This window comes from Syngnathus typhle, linkage group LG19 (assembly GCF_033458585.1).
Source record: "Syngnathus typhle isolate RoL2023-S1 ecotype Sweden linkage group LG19, RoL_Styp_1.0, whole genome shotgun sequence".
In the NCBI taxonomy this organism is placed as follows: Eukaryota; Metazoa; Chordata; class Actinopteri; order Syngnathiformes; family Syngnathidae; genus Syngnathus; species Syngnathus typhle.
The window spans coordinates 7,973,127-7,996,566 of record NC_083756.1 but is presented as its reverse complement, the minus strand read 5'-3'; the positions used below and the strand labels follow the sequence as shown (position 1 = coordinate 7,996,566).

Genomic DNA, 23,440 nt, shown 5'->3' with positions numbered 1-23,440 from the left:
ATACAGGCAATTTCCTCCCTGGGTGTCAGGCATACTTTACCTTAATATGTCTGCAGCAACTCTTAATAAAACAGCCTTGTCTATAGACGTACGTATCTCCACCGCAGGCTGGCCTGCGCCGTACTGCACACGGCACTCAACTGTTAAATATTTACCTCTGCTGAATGTCAATAGAGGCGGAGTCGGCGGTGGAATCTTAAAGAATGCTTTCCCCGCCCGCTTTCAGCTGTCTGGATCTGTTGCAAGGTAGTCTGGAAGCCGTTCCCTATCAGCAGCCTGAATGTTTTCAGATATCGCCTCACCAGTGTTGTCTGCCTGTTGGAGTTGGAAAAAAAATAGTTGAGTCAGTCCAGACAGGAAGTATTTAGATTCACTGGATTTTCCTCAGCCAGTCTGTCGTGTATTCCTTATCTAGAAACCTTGAGTATCATGACAGGCTTGTGTCTTTCTTCCAAATATTCCAAAAACATGCTTGTTGGGAACACTGGCTTTACTTTGTCCATAGGTGATAATACAAAGTCATTGTTTTTGATGGTTTCCAATGTTACCAACCATCATTTCTAGGGATGGGCCTATGGGTACCAATAGCAGACTTATTTTAAGGTATCGGTACTCTCGACAGTAGTCGATACCACAGTCGACCGTTTTCATATGATTTTACAATCAGGAACTAGAAACCGTAATGATTTTTTCGTATTTTTTTAAAAATACTCGGCACTTGGTATCAGTATCGGTCTAAAAAAAGTGCTGTAAAACTTCCCTAATTATTTCATTCAATATTATTTGAAGCTTTGGTACTGTTAATTAGTTGGTTAAATATAACCCGCGTTTAACTCCTGCTTGTGAGGTTGTCCTGATGATGAGCTTGAAGGAAACGGGATGGCAACATTTCCTTTAAGTTCGCATCCGGCTCCATCTCACACTCTCGAGGCAGAAATACTCAGCGAGGGAAACGGAAAGAGAAAAAGCGAGAGGAGGGAAAAGGGAAGAAAACGGCTGCTGGGTTTTTAATGACTTTCTGCACATTAGAATAATCTGTCATTTCAATTAGCTGGATTGTCATCTGTGAGATGTCTCCCGCTGCACCCCGCACACACCCACTGCGACACACACATTCGCTGAGCTATACCTCCAGGTTGTCATCTGCACCCCTCATGGGAGCCAAGTAGGGGTGTCAAAGCAACATATCACTGCACGCTCACACACACACGGCGCCACCAACATACCAGAAGGCACACACACATGCGCACAATCCCTAAAAAACAAAGCAAGGTTTCAAGGGAAATTGCTTGACAGCAGCTTAAAAGGCAGTCAGGAATAACTTATCAGGCGAGGGCTGCCATCATGCCTCGCGGGGTCATTTCATTACGATTACCTTCCCCTCCTTAACTCAAAGAGAGTGACGAGAGAGAATGAGTAAGAGGAAGAAGGTGGGGGGTGTCGCAGGTGGTAGTGGCGCTGATGACGATGGGGGTTTGGGGTGTGGTGTGGTGTGGTGGGGTGTGGTGCGGGGGGTAAAGATAGAAAGTTTCAGGAAGTGCTTAACTTTTACTTTTCTTTCCTCTCATGCTCTGCTTTTTCAACTTGTCTCGGTAATGAGCTTACATCTTTTCTCTCTCTCTCTCTTTCTCTGCTCCCTCCTGCTTCTCACTATATACATGCGTGTCATCTGCTCTTTCCTCTCTCCCGCGGCTATTATGAGATGTTTCAGAAGCCGTATGGAGAATACAAAAAAAAAAAAAGTGAGCAGCTCTCTTTGGCTTTGTTGTCTCTTGAGTTTTACCGTCACAGCACATCATGCGCTTGACCCATGACCTTTTTGTTTTCTTTACATCCTTGAGGTAGTAATCGAGAGGCAACAACAAACAAACATCTAGAATGTAGCGCCAAGTCCACGATGGTAACGTCATGAACTTTGTTGGTCACGTCCCCTACTTGACCTAATTATGTCTTTCAGGGTATAAAAGATATATATTTCTTTTCTCAATTGTACCTCAAGGCAATTAAAGAGGCTTGCAGAAAATGAGGCCATGTGGCACGCAGAGATGATGTTATGATTGCTAATTATGCTCGGATGCGGCCCTGAGAAATGCTCTGGCTTTTGTCCGTCCTTCTTTGCCAGGCCCAGATAATATTTATGAAATGTAGACATTCTTGAGACTAAAGAAGAGTCCTTCTAATGGGAGACAGATGGAAGTCTGCTTTGGATTAAGATGGTCTATTCAGCTATCTGTGGGAACACCTTCCTTCCCCGTGAATGTGGATCTGGAATTTAGTTCCACTTACTTTTATGACTTTGTGTCGGGATAAGGTGGAACAATCATTTCAGTCAAATGCTGCTGAGGGCATGTGCTGTAATCCTGAATTCAAATAACAGATTGTGAGTTAGGCAATTAAAGTAATAAAAATGTGTGAATGTGATTTTAAGCAAATCTTTACCCCATTTTGCTTTTCCTTTTCTTTTTGTAAATGTGCATTAAAGTAAGTTACATGAGTAGGAAAAATAATATGCAGTTTTTATGACATTGGTCTATTTTTATATTTTTTCCAGGTGTATTATAAATCCAAGACAATTAAAGACTTAATGTATGGTAATAATGTGAGTTTCATCTGAACACGAGTCACCTCAGCATGATGCATTTTTATTCGACGTAAATACATTTTATTATTAACACTAATAAACACGATGAAGAATTGAAATTGCAAAGGGTCGCCCTGTGATTGGCAAGCGTCCACCTCTCAGCCAAAAGCTGGAAGATTTTCCAGCAACAAGCCTAAAATGCTATTGATTACATATCCAGCCCTTTATTTGTAGTCATTCAACCCAGATATGTTTACCAATGCCAACAATGTTTGTCTAGTTTGAACGATCACGGAAAGTTTCCCACCACTGAAAGGCAACCTGGCACACATTAGTGAATTGTTTACACAAAGCATCCTCATCAGTCATTTTGCATGTTCAATGAATTACAATGCCGTGATTCCCCAGAAAGACTTTGCTGTGACTTGCTTTCTCCAGATTCAATCTCTATTTGGGCGCTTCCCCCAGGTGCCGATGATAATGACACCACTTCATGCTTGTGCACCACTCCTCCTCCCTCTTTCATCCTCATTTGGGCTTTTCTGTTGGCTCTCTTTCCTTTGTTCCCCCGTCTTCCTTCTTCTTCCTCTCTGTTCCCCTTCTTCATCTTTTCTGTACATGCCTCACTGAGCCCTCCCTCCCTTCCCCGCAGAGCAATGGCTGACAGGATAAGAAACATCCTTCAGTGAGATGGAGCAAGAAAGGAAGAATTGGGAGTGTCAAAGTACAGTGTGTACGCACGTATGCAAGTAAATGCACACGAGAGCCGCCTTACATTCATCCATAGCTGCGTGAGCCGTAAACTAGGCTCTTTCAGCCAGAAGAGACAGAAAATGGAGTTCAACTTTGGCTGATTGCATTACTATTGAACAAGGCTCAGATTGGACCAGTAAAACACTGGCTGTGTGAAATACGGTAAATTCATAAAGACACTAACACTCCAGACTGGCGCAAAGGAGATCGATATTTGGGGAGAATGGAGTGCTGGAGAGCCCAACCTCGGGAAATGCTTCATGAATTTAAACAAAACAGATTTGAATCGTCGTTTTTCTGGGATGCTGGCCGATGCTGGTATTGTAATGAAATAGAAACAGTATAAAGGCACTGTGTTGAAATAGAGATGCAGCGATTAATTCATCCAAATCAGCTCACTTTTGGGGAGTTGGACTTTAGGGCTTCCAGTGTACCGTAATTTTCGGACTATAAGTCGCACCAGCCATAAAATGCCCAAAAAAGTGAAAAAAAAAACATATATATGTATATAAGTCGCTCCTGAGTATAAGTCGCCCCCCCACCCAAACTATGAAAAAAAACGCGACTTATAGTCCGAAAATTACGGTAGTTTGATTTTGCAGCCGCTGCTTCAAGAATGCCATATTCTGCTCTTTTGTAATATGCGCATACTTGGCTGCGCTTTGAGTCAAACCCGTTTAATTGTGCAGATTAAAATGAGAAAGAAAAAAAAAATCCACATTAGTCCCATTTGGTTAAGTGTCATTAAAAAGATGAACAGAACTAAATCGAATGACACTTTCAGCTCAATGAATTTGACACAGTTGAGGATTAGCTGACAATGGAGGTCAATTGATTAACAGTGTTAAATGTTGAAGTTGAAAGAGAAGGGCAGTCGCTGCTGACACCATTTTTATTTATTTTACCATCAAGGGGTCAGATTTGAGTCATCTCATTTTGTCAACTGTTTTCTTTCCTGGAATACCAAAGGCTCAGATCTTCCCTCTCCCTTGCCACTTCTTTTATTCTTGCATCCTATCTCCCCTGTCATATTCCATCTTTTGTCATCTCCCCTCTCAACAATAGGGGTGAAAATTAAATTTTTAGCGTGAACATTTCATGTCGCCCAAGCTGGCAAAATCCTTTTTGCAGAGGTGCAAACATCACAATGCACTTCATGTATGTAAATCAGACCTCTGAAGCAGGCTAGACGATGTGTTTTGACTGCTTCAAGAGAATGTAGCCGCCCGCCGTGTGTGCGTTTGTGAGTGCGAGCGGGCCTTTAGTGACAGCCTCAACATAATCTGGGCTCACACTACAGGCATGGTGGGATGATGCTTCAAAGTAAGTACCTGCTAACAGACATTAGTCCATGTAAACAGGGCATCCCCCACCTAAGCTGCCCGTGCTTTTGCACATTTGTTTCTTTGCAACGCTCTACTTACTTATAAACTGTTTGGCTCTGTCACCGTAAAATGATGTCATACGGAAACGGACCATTCAGAATTGTGTTTACTGCACGAGTGGTGCGTTTGCATGGCAGCTTCCACGATGGCAGGTTGTAATGAGGGTCGTATCCCGAATGGATTAAACATGAGTATGGAAAAGATGCCGACTGCTGGGGGAATACTGAGCTTATTTCAGCTGCATAATGATTTGCAGCACTTTATGGCCAAGGACAAGTATGTGATAAAAAAAAAAAAGATGCATTTTTACATCTTTTCAGGCATTCGTTTTACAGACTTTAAACAGCATGACATGAAGCACATGAGGCAAAACACATCATAAAACAACAACTAATACCAGATATGCAATAAAAAGAGGAAATCATTTAGTGTGCTCGACAAAACTCAGAAGCGCCTATATCCTGCTTGTTTATTTAAAAAAAAAATACTCTTAAAGGTTTGAGATCAGGAAATGGACAGGCCTTGCTAATCATCTCTTTTCACATCAGTCCTGCAGATAGTATTGCCTGACCTAATCATAGTCTTTTTAATTTGAAACATGTAAAGATTAAAAAAAATCTTAATCTAGTCATTGCAGATAGATTGATTTTTAAAATGTATTTTTCTAACTATCTATATATATATATATAATATGAAAATCTGACTTATCAAATGTGATCATCAGATGTTCCCTGACTTGCCCAAACGTTTCCTTTCCTCCCTCATAAGAACACCCCAGATGATAGAAATGAAACAGAATGAGGGATAAAAAAAAATTGCTACTTCTCATTCCCACCCTGAGACCTTTTTAATGGATTGCCTTTTGTGTGACTTCTATTCGACATACTTTTTCCACTTCTTTTTGTGTCACTGCTTGCTCCTCTTGTCTTATCAGTGCATGTTCAACACAGGCTGAGGGACTCCTGTCTCTTTCTGTCGCCCCCACCTCCTCTCTCTCTCTCTCTCTCTGGTTTCCTCGCCAAGACAATAGGCAGACACGGATAACCCCTTACGCTAAAATTAATTATCTGCCCCTTTAATTCTGGGCCACACTGATTAGCTCTATGTAAAATGGGAGTCCATATTAACATAATATTTGGCTATCTCCGCTAAGTTGAGGTCCCTTGACCTTTCCAGCCTCCTCTGGCTGCGTCTCTCTCGCTCACTGTCCGTTTCAGTCTCTCGCTCGCTCTCCGGCTCTCTGTCATCGTTTACTCTCAGGAGGTACATGACAGTCCCAGCCTATGAATGTGATTTGAAGGGCTAAATTAGATTTTGCTTCTCTCGTTCTTTCTCTCACGTTTTCCCGGCCGGCCCCCGCCGCCGCCGCCTTATGAATGTGTATGAAACTAACGACGGTTCGTTTGGAGGCCTGGCTATAATTATGTGTGCTTTGACTGCTCTGATGGCGAGGCTGATATCCTGTGTTAATATAAACGTTTAGCCTGGTTATTATGAGCCATGAGAGTCGTAAAGGACAGCCAACCTGCACGCTAATTGTCTCCCATGCACACAGTCCACTTTCATTGTCTGCCGCTGTTCTTTGCTTTTATCACGCCCTGCCATCAAGCTCTCTCTGCTGCACTATTTGTCATTACTTGGGGCCTTTGTCTATCTTTGTCTCGCTAATTTGTCCCTGGCACAAGAGAGCCAACCGTGATCTTCTGATGACCAAGCTGGAGTCTATTTAAAAAAATAATAATAATAGGAGCTGATCTCGTACAAAGCAAAAGCTTTAATCAAATAATTTTAAAAAATGAATATAGAAGCAGTACTTATTGATCATGCCTCATCCTGTAGCCAAATGGTTGTTTTTGTCGAGCTGCTTGTCAAAGTTGAATGCATATTTAATCAATTACACAGTACGTTAACAACAAATGTGTTTTGAAAAACTTAAATAAGTTCTGTCTCCTGGATATTCTTCTCCCGTCTTGGGCATAGTGATTCAGTGCGAGGACGTGTCCGATGAAATAATTGCTGTTGGCTATTCTTTATGCATAAATCGTATTTAGTACGGGGCTCCAGCAGCCGACGCCGCACACACCCACAATCTTGTTCCTCGGTCACGCGGAATTAACAAGCTGTTACGTCAATGGCAATATCAGCATAAGAAATTGAACTTTAATTTGATGCGAGCGTGAGCACGACCGCAGTTTTGAGCAGGTAAACAGAAAGGACATTAGCTTGCAATCAGCCTCCGCTGTCTCCCGCGCAAGTTTTAATTCCTATCGATCCTGGCGGCATGCTGAGCACGGAGAGTCTGCATTTATATGCAAGAGTGCGTGTTTACGTGCGTCTCTTCCCATTTGCGCTCCCTTATAAACCTTTCACGGTCAGGGTGTCGAAAAGTGCTGCAAAGGTCAGCTCATAATCACTCTCTTTAGCCTGCCTCACATTTTAATTGTTGCACACACGCACACACACTGGTGAACGGCAGCTACACAAACACCCCTGCCATTATGGCGGCCATGGATCCCACTATGAATTGATGATGTCCTATCTAAGACCTAATCACTCTGCAGGACCTCAGGCAGTCTGAGCCATCTATTTCCCAGTACTGCTCGCACGCTGTGAGCTGCTTGATGAGCGGAAAATGAGCGTTCCTACCTGCGCTAATATATCTAGAAAGTCATGGGAAATATTGAAAGTGGCATCGGATGGCGGCGGGAGACAGGCGTCAAAATTGGAACGGCGGATGGAAGTGAAGCATTAATTGGAGCACGCGGCGGTAAATTTAGATCAAAAACCCAATGAGGCTTTGCTACTTATTGGCAAGTCATCATAAGGAATCAGATCAGATATGTGACAGAGACAAATTGCGGCTCGTCAATTGTCTTTGATCACCATTGGATGTGGAGATGCTTATATACGTAAATACTGATTAAGACTGAAAAGTCTCAATCCAGGACCATTTCCTGACTGAGTGAGAAAGACAGCGCCACACACACACACTGGGGCAAACAAAATGTCAAAAACACAGGTCTTCTTTTGTCTCAGCCTATTGGAAGGAGAGAGAAAAAAACAGGGTGTGAAAATGAGCTCAGTATGAGGTGTGTTATTCAGCCTCGCCGCGGGGAGGCTAGGACAACTCCGAGACCGGGACTCTACCCATTGTCCACGTACATTCATGCATGATTGAGAACTAGCAGGCTGTGCTGTAGCAAGGTCCAATATGTTACAGCATTCACCCAAGGAAAGTGAAAATGAGTGTAAATTTCGGTTATTTTCTCGTGCTCTCGCTCGCTCGCCGCCTCACGTATTCAGTCACCTTTGGCCGTGATGGGTATTCATTCCCCACCTCGCTCTATATGCCAGAGCGTCGAAACACTCATCTGGAATTACTTTTTGCACAACTTGCTTAAATTTCTCATTCAAAGTTAGGGGTCATTCTTTAACTGTGGACCACCATGCCCTGGAAACTTTTGGAAAATGGAGCCCATTTTGATAGAATATTTTTTGGCGTGGCCGTATTGTTGAGATGAAGGTTTTATTGCTCCTACCTGGGAAGACATGGCTGATTTCCTTGATGTGTCAATTATTAGGGAATATTTCTAGGATGGTTTTAAAGCAAATCCAAGCCAATTATTAGTTGACCTCAAACAGCCTGGATACGCTCAATCAATCAAATCAACCTTCATCCTTGAGTTTTGGTTCCCTATAGAACACAAACATGAATACAAAAAGACAAAAAAGAAAATTGTGCAACTAGGAGCCAACGCATACAGTAGCATGCAAATTGCTTGAAATAAATATTTTTGCAGTACACATAGTTGCAAGTTAATTTTGCTTGCTAAAAACAAGTCATTTCATTAAGGTGAATTGTTTTACAGAAAGAATGGAAATCCCTGCTGAACAATACAGATTGGTCCATCACATTACTGGTAAAAGAAAATGTAACTACTACTCGCCGAGTTCTTATTATTTCCATCACGACAGTCGCTAAAAATGATGCACCGCCTTTGCCTGGGCAAATGTTCCATAATGTGCTTCAGTGTAATGTGTTCATTATGGGCTGATTCGTGAGCGATGGAAATGAGGAAAGGAAATCATGTTGAGACTGAGAAAAAATGCTCATGTCAATCTTTTCTTAATTGCCAAGTATCAGGAGATGTGAATATGTGTGTGTGTGAGTGTGTTTGTCTAATTCTGTACATCCGCAGACTTCATTACAAACCATATTGTAAGTACGTCCCCGCGCTTGCATACCGGAGGACCGCAATGATAGATAGGCAAGGCGCTCTCGCCGGACCGAGCGCCATCTGACCTTTAACCTTGAAATCTCCAGTCAGGTTTAATGATCCCCTTCTTTCACACCCCGGAATATGTTACCGTGGAAACATAGCCGTCCCCCACCCTACCTACCACAACTCTCGTAATGCAGGAGAGTTGTCCGTCCGTGTCTAATTCAGTCTCCAACCAAGTCGGTGACCTCTAAGGAGATGTTTGCAATCTGATGGCTTTCCCACATGAACTTTTTTTTTTTCTCCTTAGAGCTCATGTTGGGACTTCAGGTTAAATACAACACTGGGTGACCTATGCATGAGCCACTTCTCTTTCGGAAACAATATGAATGCTTTTTTATGTAAATGAAGTTGCTCGGCCCATTTGTTTACATGAGCTAGTACGTCTCCAGACATAGCATCTTTTAAATGAAAAGGGTGCACTGGCTTATTAATGTGATCGATTCATTGTCCTAAAATGCTGCCGGTCGTTCCCAATTGCATTTAAGAAGGCATCGGCGATCATAATCATAATGCTAATTTCCACAGCCGCATGACTTTTTATTTGGCATATTACAGCGATTCATATTACATTGCGCATTAAGATGGAGGCCGTTAAAGTCAAGGCAAACTAAATGTTAGCGAAATAGAGTTAACGGTACACGGATTGTCCGTGGCCAGCTATTGGAGGGGAGGAAGCAATAGTCGCTTTTAATCAATGTGAGTAATATTTGTGTCCGTGAGCCGGGGACCAGCCGCATGATCATGTCAAGTTACAAATTAAAATGCCCGGCCGCTAACAGGCTGGGGATTTAAACGGGCCATCATGGCCATCTAAGTGTTCTAATGACATTTTTCGCCCTGCCAGACAATTAATTCTATCAATCTGCATAACCTTTCCCAAAGCTCGCAAAGCAATGGCATTTTGATGGTTGCAAATGAATGGAGTCGGGCGACAAAACTATGCACGGGCAATCATTACGTTATTTAACAAATGTATAATTGGATTTTGATGCCCGGGTGTCTGCCTCTAGAGCACCAGCGCCGGCTAATTCAATAGGCTAAATGTAATCACTAGAAACACTCTGCAATCATGGTTGCATTAGAATGCTCATGGCCGTCACGTAAACACGGCTGGCCGCTCTCTGCCGTTCATCTTCGGGCCTCTCTGTCTTTTATTTCCTTCAGCGCTCAAGACATTCTTTCACGCGTCGTTTAATGAAAGTTGAGGTTGACTTCCGTTTGGACCTCCAGTGAATTGGCCAAAAGCAATTTGGCAGAAAGCGAGCATTTCTAGACACATGAACTGCTCGCCTCCTCGCTTTTCGTGAATTACGGGTGGAAGGCTTCCATCAGACGCGCTCTCGGAGGGATTGGGAAGGTGCTAAACGCGTCTGCCTTTAAGGGCGGTGGGGGGGGGACGGACTAATTCATTAAGCATTGATCACCCCAAATGACAGCAAAGTGCTTCAACGTTTAGCGGGTAAATAACTGACAAATTGCCACGCGGATTTTGTACATTCCCAACTCTTTAATGGCTAAAGTACACAGCAAAAAGGCAATAAAAGTCTTTGCGGACCAGCACATGAACCCACAGCCAGCCCATTACACTCACCACTCCTTGCGGCTAAATACCCTTAATGTCTTAAACAGTGGGCAAGGGCTGCTCTAATGCTGCATTTTGGTGAGTGTTTCTTACTTTTTTCCTCGGAATTACACGTCTTATTTGATTCTCTTGAATGCAGTTTGTAATAGGAGCCCCATTATGCACTGCGCCAATGAAGCCATTACCAAGGGTCACGCTTAAAGTACCTGAGTATGTGTTTGAGTAAATGTGCTTAATCTTGGAAGGCCTAATATCATTTGGATCAACACTGCACCCTCTTCCCGCCTGTGAGATGAATACCGATATGACCTCATTATTCTATTATCACGGCTCGGACGGCAGGGCTTGGCAGCCGTGCGCCAGCGCGGATCAAATATACGACATACCTAGACGCGTAAACATTCCGGACGTTTAACTGCCGCTTGTATATTTTTAACAGGTTTAGCTATTGGTCCGAGTTCGGTTAAATGCGATATGGGGTGTCAGTCAAGACGGGAATGGCTTTCAAGCGCTGACACAAATACAATATGTATCTTGATAAGCTGCCAATGAAATAATATACTAGATGGTGTTAAGTCACTCCGTTAGGCAATGTGATTCCATTTCATTAAGATGAGAAGGCCTCATCATAATGTATTGTTTGGGACATTAAAGATGAAATGAAATTTGCCCATGGCTATTCAATTTGCGGCCCATGGGCCACATGTGGGCCAAAACCAACCACCGGCTGCATTTCTTGATTTGAAAATTTGGCCCAACTCAATTTATAATTGAATATCCCGGCCTACTATCAACGTTTTTTTATTTCTGCTGCTTTCCGTCGTTGCTTTCATTTTGTTGTCATCTGCCCCGTCCTCATGTCTTTTCTCACTTTTTGGCATTTACCAAGTCACCATTTCTCGAACTCAAGCCCAACTGATTGATTTTGTCTGTGAGAAGATCTGATAGCAGCGAAAAGGGATTCTGAAACAATACCTCTTCAAGCAGAGGCTCAGGAAAGGTGGTAATGATTTACAATCTGCGGAGACTCAACAACTCATGTGTCTCCCTCATGTTTCATCTTCTCGTGTCATAGCCACAGATAGACCGATGTCCTTGGCAGCTTTGTGATTGTCCAATGTAGTTTTTCCATAGAAAGTTGTATTAATTTGTCATAGCAGGCCTGATTCTCGATCGGTCAACTCACATTTGCTCAAATCTGCAGTTGGGAGTTCTGATTAATATAACCTGCAGTGGTTTTGCCGATAAATAGAAAGTGAATATGATAGGAAGTTCATGTTTTTGTAAAGGCTTTCTTTTTAATACATCTCTTGTGTCACCGGGCAGGTATGCTTAATGTCGGCTGATCACGCACGCTTCAGACCAGCCCCGACAGCCATTCCTCACCCTTTATAATTAATGTGGTTATAATTTAGTAATACTCAAATATCAGACATTAAAAAAAAAAAAAAAACGCTTAATGCATCAGCTCAGTTCAAGACTCCCTCCCACTTTGACTTGCTTTTATTTGAAAAAGGAACCCCACTGTTAGCTTCAGCGCAGCGGAGGGTGGAAAAATAGCTTTGAAAAGTAACTTTGAGAAATCTAATGGCACTTAGAGGCTTCTCTTACAGAACATTGTTGACACCATGTGAAAAGTAGGCTGTCAAAAGACAACGTTGCGACTGAAATCCCTCCGTTCTTGCTCTCAATGACGCAAATAAGACAGAGAGGAATGATTAATATGATTGCATGAGAAATGATTGCAGGATTGATTGATGGGTGGCCTCGAAAAAAAAAAAGATTTTTGACAAATAATGTATTTTGCGTCACAAGCAAAGGGAAAAAAAGAAAAAGTTTGAGCGAAAAGTACCCAAAGAAGTTGGTGCAATATTGACTGTTCCATGTGTGATGTGTGTGACTTCAAGGCTACAATTACTTTGAGCCTTTTTTTTTTTTTTTAAAGACTGATACCTGCTCATGTTAAGAGCTGCGTCTTACCTCCGGAGAGAAGAATTCCTATTTTGTGAAAGTAAAAAAATTCCCTAACACTGCACACCTTCAAAGGTAGCTGAGTTCTATCAAACAATGGAATATTTGCCTTCTTATTCATGTCAGGGGGATTTAATTTCTCTATTGTTAGTGACAAGAGGCTTTTTGGACCCCACTGGACATTCTTAAACAGGGACCAATCAGAATGCATAACAAGCTGAGCATTTAGAACAGCAGGGATTTTGATATCGGGATGATCTCCCATCTTCAGAGAATCCTGGAGACATCCTGGATGTTTTTTTTTTCCTTCATGAGAGGCCATTTTGTTCACTGCAGCTGTTTCCTTGCATCTACTAAATGACAGCTTTGCCACCGCCATTAACATGCATGCCACTGAAGCAAGTATTATAGTTTAATTCCTACCATGAAAAGCTTCCAGAAGGCATAAAAATGAAGGCACGCTACAGAAGAGCGGCTGCAAAGACAAGACAAGCTCTGGAGGCCTCATTGCTTGTGTGTTGCGTCGACTTAATGGCAAATGGATGTAATTCGAATTTCAGGCGAGGCAGCAAGATCTTATCTCGGAGATAAATGAATTAATATTTTACACTTCAGCTGGATTTTTCTACCCCCCTCCCTTCTACAAGAAGGCTAAAGTTGAGGGGAGAGTCAAGTAAATTAGGAAAAAGAGAATGAGCGGGAAATAAGGGCTCGGAATGTGAACTGGCTTAATGTTATTCAGAGGCAGCGAGTCATGTAAAAGAAAAGGATCTTTTCTTGTAGCAGTCAAGGACATTATCTGCTCCTGCTAGCAGTTATTAGCATTAGCATTTATATATTCAATGCAATTTTGAGGTCTGGTGATACTCTGAGGGGTCAGGAGAGAAAAACGAAATGAGGTAGCAAGGATATAAAAAGGTCCTTTCTCTGTGCGCAATTGCCACTAAGCGGGACAGAATAAGCAATGAGGTAGAACACAAGGACATTTCATGCTGGAAATCAGACCTCCAATTCTCCCCATCAAGAGGCCAAACCTTAAAAAAAGAAAAAAAGCCAAGATTGATCCGGCGTGATAAAGAATCCAAAATGATATGCTGAATTAAAATAAAATGCATCTGCGTGTAATCTTCCAGTACCATAAAATGTATATGTGCCCACGTGGATTCATAGGTTTGAATAATTGAAGAGCGCTTGTTAAATTGTGTTGTCCATGAAAGAAAATGGAAGCGCGTTAATGGGTTACCCCTCGGCAATAGCGGGATCAAAGGTCATTCGCTTAAGCGCTGCATTTGAAGCCATGCAATGGAAAAGGAAATATAAAAGACAATTGCAAGCTGGACTTTCACCCGACATTATTCACACGTGTACAGATTGCACCCAATCCAAAGACAATAGATTGATTTCTTTCTGGCATGCAAAAAAAATGTTGGAAATTTGACCCAGCATATTTGTGAGTCTCTTTAATTGTCTTTGCGGAAGTGTAAATGGATTCACTAATTGTTACAATTTGCACGCAAACTTGGGTCCTAGCCAGTCAGTGTGCAGTTGCATTAAGTGGTAGGGGGCAGAGGAGAACATAGCGAAAGGGGGGGGGCGGGTTTTCTCTCTACCCAAGCTGACTTTGAGATTGTTATTATCATTTTCAAAGCATCAAAAGCTTTCTCTGGCGCTTTCTCTCCCTCTCTCTCCATCCAAGCTTAAAGAGATGAAAGTTTGCCTTTGTTCCATCCCCTGCTACATTACCTCTATGCATTAGGCCTCCTCTTTATCCGTGAAATTACCTTTTAGCTTTCTCATTCAGCGCAAGCAGCCTGCATGCGACGAGATGGCTCGCACTTTTTCCTCCGCATCACATCCCCCCCCCCCAACCTCCTCCGTCACCCGTGCACACCTCTCCCCGAAAAAGATTGTTGCATTTGCGTTTTTATTTTGTCTTCCACCTCTCCCCCCTTTCCCTGTAATACTGTATTCATCTCCCTCTGTGTTGTCCATCTGCGGCTTCATTATTTGCTTAGCGCCGTTCTTTTCTTTCGATGTGTCTCCAAAGCAAACAGCAGACTGTGTTTTTGGCACAATCACGCTGATGATGGCTGCCGGGATGCTTTGTCGGCCGGCGCCTGCTGCTGCTGCTGCTCAAAGAGGCATTTACCCCCTCTTAAAGTTTCTTTGAAGCTGACAGGAAGCACTCAAAGTGAGAGCTGCGCTGCTGTCGTCATACAGTCAGTTTGTCCGTCCTTCCATAACACCATATTAAATACAGAAGGGCCAACTTGGTAAATTCCAAGGTCTGTTTTCTGACCAGGCAGTAGTTGAATTAATTGTGAAGCTGAAATTATTTTTCCAATTATTCTCCCCTACTTATTGGTCAAGCTCCCCTTTCGCTCCGGGGGGGGGGAAATAACTTGTCTCTAGGAGAGAGCATGAAAGGTTTGCTGTGTTTGATGGTTAACAGTGGTTTATTTTTTAGTTTAGCTTCAAGACCTACATTCATGCAGTAGGTGACTTTTCCACAATTTTCAATCCATCGTCCCCTCTCGTGCAAAACTAACTCGCCATTCAGCCACGATGAGTTGGAGTATTATACAAAATATTTAAAAAAGACAACAACAACAGCAGCATAGCACTAGCCAAGCTCCACGTTGGCAACCAACCCAAGCCATATACATGAGTAAAGTTTTTTTCCACGTTCATCAACTCATCTCCACAGAAGCACTGTGGCTATTTTTTGGCCCGAGGACAGAATTAATCTAGAAAGGAGCAAAAGTGTATATTTGCAGGGACGTTGCATATCCACGCGGACAGAAATACACGCACATATTCCACACAGTCGAAATGACTCTTGCAGACTAATGTAATTAATAGCTTTTTATCCATGTAGAATTTGAAATGAAGATGTAAATTGTTCGTTTAACATAGCCATAGGACATGGAGGCTTCTGCTGTCAAAGTCAATTACAGACTCAGCATAGTTCCAGACTTTATGAAAACCTAATCAAGATGTGCTGTGTGTGTGTGTGTGTGTGTGTGTGTGTGTGTGTGTGTCTGAACACTGGCCTGCCATCTTTTCCACATGCATGCGTGTGTGTGTGTGTTGTACATTGTTTCTGAGGAGTTTTTGCTGATATAAAAATATCTACACGGCACATCTCATCACAGATAAGAGTTGTTTCTGATTTAACTTCTTGAGTCGCAAGAGGGTGATAATCTTTAAAAAAAATATATATGTAATTCCACTGGGGGTATTCAATTGAAGTCAGTCTTTGTGTTGGAAGTTGAACTTTTTCTACTTTGCATTCACCATTGACACCTGTTCTCTTTCTTATGTGTGTATGATAGATAAAAGAATGGCTACTTTTACTAACATCAGTATGGCAATATTAAGGGAAATGTCAAAACAGCATTTTTAGATGCCCTTAATTTGAAGTAGGTCGCATTGCGGAAACGGGAAGATTCGAACGTATTCTCAAATGCATTCAAAAGTATTTGAACGAATGAATGATCCAGGTAAAAAAAATTTCTCCGTGCTTTCATACCAACGCACCAAGGTGTGCCACAAAAGATTATTTGCCAAAGGTCGTCTTTGCTTTTCAGGCTAAAAATCACTTCTGTACCCGGCAGCATCAGCAAAACAGAAGGTTATCAGTGACGCACTGACGAACCTTCCGTAACCTCCGACATTTTAGAATTGCTAAATTGGCAACAACAAAAATCTTCTGAAGACATTTTAAACAGCTAAATAAAATGTGTTTTCCAACATCCTCTATAGGCTATTTAGTAATATAGACAGTGAAATATCTCATCAAACTTTCCACCACCACATGTCACGCTAGCAGACAAGTGACAAAACTTCTGTTGACACAACTCAAATCGTCAAATAAGCTCATCGAAACAACGCAAGCAGGCGGAGGTTTGCTTGTGCGGAAAGTCATTTATAAACGCCCAGAGTAGCCATTCATGCTCAATGATTTAGGACTTTCAAAACACATTTCTAGCTCATTTGAATAATAATGGTCATAAAAAGCATCGCCCCAGGCGCTGCAAGCATACATCAAGCCACAACAAATGCCTTGTGAAGTTGTCGAAAGGCCCGCAAACACGAAAACAATTAGGACAGCCCGACTTAATTTGCAAAGGGGATACGTTTGTGTGTTCCCGCATGCTCATTTTAATGAGTTTGAAGGAAGCGACATCCCGTCGTTTGCGCCGCTGCGATTGATTGACGAGAGCCAGATGCACGGTTCAAGGCCAGACAGGTCTTTTGTGTCCCCCCCCCACCCCCCATATCTAGAAACATTAAAAGCACATCCTGCTTTTCTCTGCTTCTTCAAGCCTGACTTAATCACACCAGGTAGCTGATGATAAGACTCCACAGAAGGATGGATCAAACCAAGGCATCCACTTAAAACAGATGACCTTATGATTGCCTTACATCAAAACTAGCATGCAATTAGGGATGAGTAGTGTTCATCAGGCTTCCTTGCCTTTGTACAGAGCCTTTTCATTGTCCAGCGCACTTAGCGCAAAAGAGACAAGCGCAATTATATTGTTTTAGTATCACTGAAAAGGAAGGAGTTCGATTTTGCAAGCAGCTTCAAAACATATAACCCCAAAATGATTCAGATAACCAAAATGATGGATTATTCCTCCATACAGATACACTTCACGTATTAACAATTGCTGTTTACAATATAATGTTAAGCAATTTGAATGTGTTAATTTGTTTTTATTTCCTAGATAATCCCTGTATAATCTGCTAGTGTTAGACGATTACCCTAATTAGATTTCAAGGGGATGAATTAATCCTGCACAATGCATTCCTTTGCATGGTTATAGTTTCAGTGCCCTATATCTGATTTGTTTATTCTAATTGTGAAGAAACAATAAGATTACAAACGTAATGCTGCTGCGATTAAACATTTATAGAAATGATAGAAATCATGGAAATAACAAGCTATATACATTTTGAGGAAACCTGAATCTATTCTTTAAATTTATTCGTGAAGCTCTGTTTCAAACCCAAGTATTATCCCTCAAAATTGTTGTTGGAAGACTTGGAATAAGGTTATTTTCTAATTGATCCCGTCTCATCAGGCCTGGAGTCGTCGCAGAATGGGTCACTGCTGTTTCAGGCCAGATTAGAATTCATAAAACGGATAAAAGAAAGTTTTCCCTCGACCTGATTATCTTCATAAAGTTCCATGGCTTCTTCACCAACATGTGTGTCCTATCAAGAGAGTCAATAACAGAAACTCATCTTCGCATAAAAGTACCCATGGACATAGAATAATTGACCAGGCACATGCTGTGATTGAGTAGTTGTCACTGCAAGAAAATAGACTAATCAACATCTTCTGCTTGCTGTGACATTCAATAGCACGTCAAAAACAATCTTCATGCCTGTCCATATATATGCTTTGCAGGGAGGGATGGATGGATGGATGGATGATGAGAAAAAGACAAGATAACATGTGACGAGAAACTCAAAAGCACCGTAGAAACTTTCCTGTCGAATTCAAATCTTTCCCCAGTTCCGCAACCTGTCATATAGAGTGCCCTCAATGATTGCCTTTCATTTTATGCCTGTAAAATTGACAATTGACATACTCCCAAGCACCAGCGGAGCCCAGATGAGCACACGTACATAAAAAGCCACGCGTGCTCACAGGGCAATACCCAGCGCCGCTTAGGTGGAGCTGACACAAACAAACATGATAGCTCACTGACGGACAAGAGCTCGCAGCTAAACAATGCAAAATGAAAGGGGATTAATATTTAAATAGATCATTTGCAAGATTGGTATAATTAGCAGCTCATATTCATGTATTCACTTGAGGGGATATCACGTTGAAACATGTCTACTTATTCAAATGGGATGCAACATGTCACCGAGCGAGCGCATGTATGCAAATGCACATATGCCACTAATTACGCCGCCGCGCCTGTCACCGAGCGACACAGGCTCTCTGCAAAAATGTTCAAAGTTGCCTGTGAACTGTTCAACCAGGCTGCTCGGGTCTAATTAAAACACGCATGTCCCCGAGGCCTTATCAAAGCAGGGAAGAAATATGTACATCTCAAATGGAGGAGAATTAGCTAAATAAAGGACCTTCCACGTGCTTTGGTCCTGCTCACAATCTGGATTTCTGATGGATTCCAGTAGTCTGGGATTCCAGACTACTTTGTTTGACCTGAAGCAGGGGACTATTATTTTGACATCTCCTCCCCTGGCACAGCGCTAAACGTGACACCGTCGGAACGAAAGTCGGTTTTGATGGTGACTTTATTTATTTCATTCTATTTTTAATGAGAGGTAAAGCTTTGATTCACATTCACCCAGCGGGTTTGTCTCTCGGCATACTCTGATCTATACATGATGTCGTTATTTTAATGAGAAATTATTGGATTCTTCACCTGGGTAGCTCAAGTTTTATACTCACTGAGAAGACCGTTTTAACATCATTGATCTTGTGGAAAAGAAAGACCCAATAAACTTGACATGATCAGAAATGTATCCACTGGGAGTATTTTGCTCTAAATATAAATATATCCCAATTATGTGTGGCCTGAAAGTTAATATATTTATAGTATACACTTCAAACTATAACGTCTTTTGTTCTTTATGATTTGTTTAACATTCAAAACTTTTTTTAAAAATACATTTAAATCAAATATATTTGCAAAATTCTGTTCCAACAGGACGGTGAGAAGATGATTAGCACATTAGCACAGCAACCTTATTGTGCTCAACGTGCTTCAAATACTTTATTATCATTATTATTATGACTTTAAACAGTGATTAGTAATAAGGCAAGCATTTTGACAAGCTGAACCCAAATTAGTTAAAGCAACACCTTGTCTATTTTTGGTTGCCATTTTGTCCCTTCCATTCATTAGCATAGCAACACTGCAGATTTATTTCTAATATGTTGTCCATACGTTTCTTAACATGTTCAAATGAGTTCCCAACGTAAAAAAAAAAAAAGTAATTTCTCTAAAAGCTGACAAGAGTAATACAATAATAAAAGCCAGAGTAAAAAAATAATTGCCGCAAAGGACATTTTGTGTCTCACTCGCTTAAATTCAAAAATTTATCAATTTGTGTTAACATAAATTTGCATTTGCTCAAGCAAACACAAAGGGCAAAATGGAGAGGAGCCGTCCATGAAGCCTGTCTGCGCCAGGGAAAATAAATGTATGCAGCTCAAATCAAAGTCATGTTGCACAGCACACTGTAATCTTTCTCCATTAAGGATGTCACATTTTGCAATCGTTTTGCAATTGGCGCCTAATATCTTTTACCACTCCACTGCAGGGGTTGCTGAGCTTTTGTGAGCCCGTGCGCACACATGCACACAATGTTTCATCAAACAGTGTGAAGGTATCCTGCTGAAGGACTCGCTCATGTGTGGCGTTCAAATAGGAGTTGAGAAAGCTCTTGATTAGGATAGGAAGCCATGTGTGGTAAATCTGCCATTTTTTTTTCCCCAAATCACTGTCTATATACAACAAAAGCAAATTCAAGACACCAAAAAAATGCCTCCAAGGAGGATTTTTAAAGACTTTATCCAGCTCAGGCAATAGGGGATTTTAATGATTTAAATAATTCAATCATCTAATTAAAATTTTTGCAGTACACCGATGCGGAGGGCCACTTTAATTCCCAAATAGGTCCCCATCAAGCAAATGCTCGGAGTTGAACTTGTCGCATATAGCAACTGTTGTGCCACTGGAAGGAGAAGAATACATTTCTAGTTGACAAAAACAGAAACGTTACTTGAGGTGTCTGGCGACTGCATTATCACATTACGGCCTACTGATGCGCCTGTCAATGAGGAAATTGCAGTCTTTGCCGCTCTTGTGATGGATTTCTGCCTGATTGCTCAACATGGAAAATAGAGTGACCCCCATTCCTCTTTTGATTGTCAGCCACTGACAATAGACAGCTCATACTTTCGAGAGGATGTTTCGAATACACTAAAAGCCTTTTTTTTTTTTTTTCCACCGCTTCCTGCTCAGAGCAAGAATCATGCTTGTGGATTATTGTCCCTTTATTTGTGACAGACTTCCAAACACTTTATAAAAAATATAGCCATATACTATATATATTCTATTACATATTTTTTATATATACACTACCGTTCAAAAGTTTGGGGTCACAAAATTGTTTGGGTGACCCCAAACTTTTGAACGGTAGTGTAAATGTTATTATAATAAAATATTATGAATTAAATATTATAAATTATATCTTATATTTGTATAAGATTATATATAATCTATGAATATTGGTATACATATATATTAAGATTTTTTACACAGATTATATATATAATCTATAAATAATTATCTAAATAAATATATACACTTCCGTTCAAAAGTTTGGGGTCACCCAAACAATTCTGTGACCCCAAACTTTTGAACGGTAGTGTATATTCTATATATAGTTTGTCGCAACTCCCATGAAGGTAAATAACGACATAAAAACAGCGTGTATCGCTTTATACGATTGTTTGATGGTGTCTATTGTCCAAAAACGGTTGTATTCAAGAACCATTATTACTGCATCAAAATCCGGCCCACCCACATAAACCCATTCGGCATACATTTCGAGTTATTCACCGTGTTTCAAGTTGTCGTGACACTGCGGGGTCCCTAATATTATTTGGATTGAAGGTGCTTTGGTTAAAGCACCATGAAAACATTGGCCAAGTAAAAAGGTAAACGTTTCCTCCATGCAGATGGAGCGATCTGAAACCAAGCCTCCCTGATTCGCAGACCCCCCCCTCCCCCATCCTCGAGGCCCGCTCCCCTTCTTCCCGCACACCCCCATCTCAATTGTGTCCCTCGCCTCTGGCAAATGGGAATCATTTGTTTGTGTGAACTTCCCATAACCTGCAGTGCGTGAGACACTTATCATTCAGAGTGGTGGGGCTCCTTCGTCCTCCTTCGTTATAATACCTCATCTATTCTCTTCCCCCTTTCTTTACCGCCTTTCAATATGTATTGTTTTTTTTGTTTGTTTTTTTTAATATGACTGATCTCTGCTTTCATTGAAAACGGAGCCCGGAAATAATAAAGGTCAAAAGGTCTTTTCTTATCTCCAGTCTAGGAGAATGTTGATTAAGATTAAACCTCCTGAGTTCAAAATATGCCTCGTTTGTTTGGCCGAGCAGTCGGCGGTCCGCCTCACGGTCATCGGTAGAAAACGGATGGATGGATTTCTTCTACTTCTAATTTCGATTCTCTTTTTTTTCAGGTAGTCTTGCTCGCCAGTGGCACCTTGTTGATATTCTGACCAACGTCGTGTTTGGAGTGAGAGACAAGCAAGTACACCACCGACTGTAAGAGCAAACGCTGATTTCCACTTTTTGTATTTTCCGATATTTAATCAACGGTAATATGACATTATGGTGGTCGCACTTGAAATCTTTTTTCAGACGTTACTTTGAGATGTAAATTGAATAGTGTGCAAAAATGTATGATGAGGTTTTAGTGGAGTTAGCAGGTGTATCCAGAACTTGGCCTTTTTCTTTTCTTTCGCATTTTTCGATCATCAGTCCCAATGAAACGTTAGGTCAAAGGGCATCCACTCTTTTTCTACATAAATGAAGTCCTATCTAGCTCACTCGTGCTTTCTTGGAAACGAGTGGCCATCTTTCTCAATTGGTTCACCTCCCTTAATTCCCCCATCCCCTCTCCGAGCCCACCAGCGGCCGGCCCTCTCCAATCTCCTTCCCCATGTAATCTCAGGGTGCACAGGACTGTTTTCATTATGGCACCACTCATCTTATCGTCCACCCTGTCATCTCCTCCGTCTCCTGTCTTTTTTTATATGCCTTTATTCTAACAAGTCTGCGTCTCGGAAGCCGCCAGCGGTCCACCCCTTTTTCATTTCCCTAATGTTCCCCACCAGACACACCCTTGCCTCCCCCTAACCCCTAATTTCATTCCCCTAACCTGGTCGCCATCATCATCATGATGTACAGCACACACCCCAGAAAGCTCCGCTCCCTCCCCTTGCTCAGTGTGTGTGTGTGTGTGGTGGCTTATGTGTTTCACTGGCCTTTTTAGTCTGCTCCATATCCGTAGGAAAAATAGAAATAAAAGAGAAGGAAGTAAAGATGGACGGAAAGCGAGGGAGGCAGTCATTGGGGCCGAGGTGAGCCCTGAATCTCCTTGCTTGCTTTAATCCCTCATTTATGTGAACTCAGCTTTGGAAATGAAGCTGTCACTGTATTTTACTTCCTTTCAGCCAGCCGCTGCTATAATCACAAAGCACACACACACACACGTGTGCGCACAGGCACACACATCAGGCACACAAAATCACTCAAGAGAGGTGGAAATTCATTCCAGAGGTAGAAGCAAGAGGCTCACCTTGTCTCCTGCACGGTGAATCTTCGGATATGTTGGAGACAGAGAGGAATTATGGGTAAAAGCAGCGGTGAGGAATGCTAGGCCACAATCTCTGACTTTAATCTGAATTCGGTGACACATGCCATTCATTTCAGATTAATATTCTCCAGTGCACGTAGCCTATGTCGTCTTTTTATTCATTTTTGAATTGGAAAACTATGTAGTAGGTGTACTTTTCTATGCATGCAAAAACGAATATGTATTTGTTTCCTATGTGTTGGGAAAATGAGTGTAATATTTATACATGCATGTATTCTTCAGTTTAGCAGTAAGGATATGATTTTGTTTTAAAACCTATTTTTAGCCACCTTTGCATCTGTTGACTGACTTGTCCGTAAACGTTACCAGTTGTTTTTGGCAGTATATGATAATTAAATATAAGATCATAATGTCCTGTTCAAAACAATAATACTCATTATTATTATTATAAGAAATTTTAATTCGGAATTTGACTCCAAATGTAAATTGAAGGA

General features: G+C 41.5%; 1 protein-coding gene across 1 annotated transcript in view; it reads left to right on the top strand.

The window, feature by feature from the left end:
• The window catches only part of LOC133144015 (centrosomal protein of 63 kDa-like), a 70,270-nt gene that overhangs the window by 29,972 nt on the left and 16,858 nt on the right, over positions 1 to 23,440 (top strand). Inside the window, exon 10 of the mRNA XM_061266363.1 lies at positions 21,808 to 21,892. Coding sequence (XP_061122347.1) covers positions 21,808 to 21,811 — 4 coding nt within the window. The 3' untranslated portion in view covers positions 21,812 to 21,892. The remainder of the gene's footprint in view (positions 1 to 21,807; positions 21,893 to 23,440) is intronic.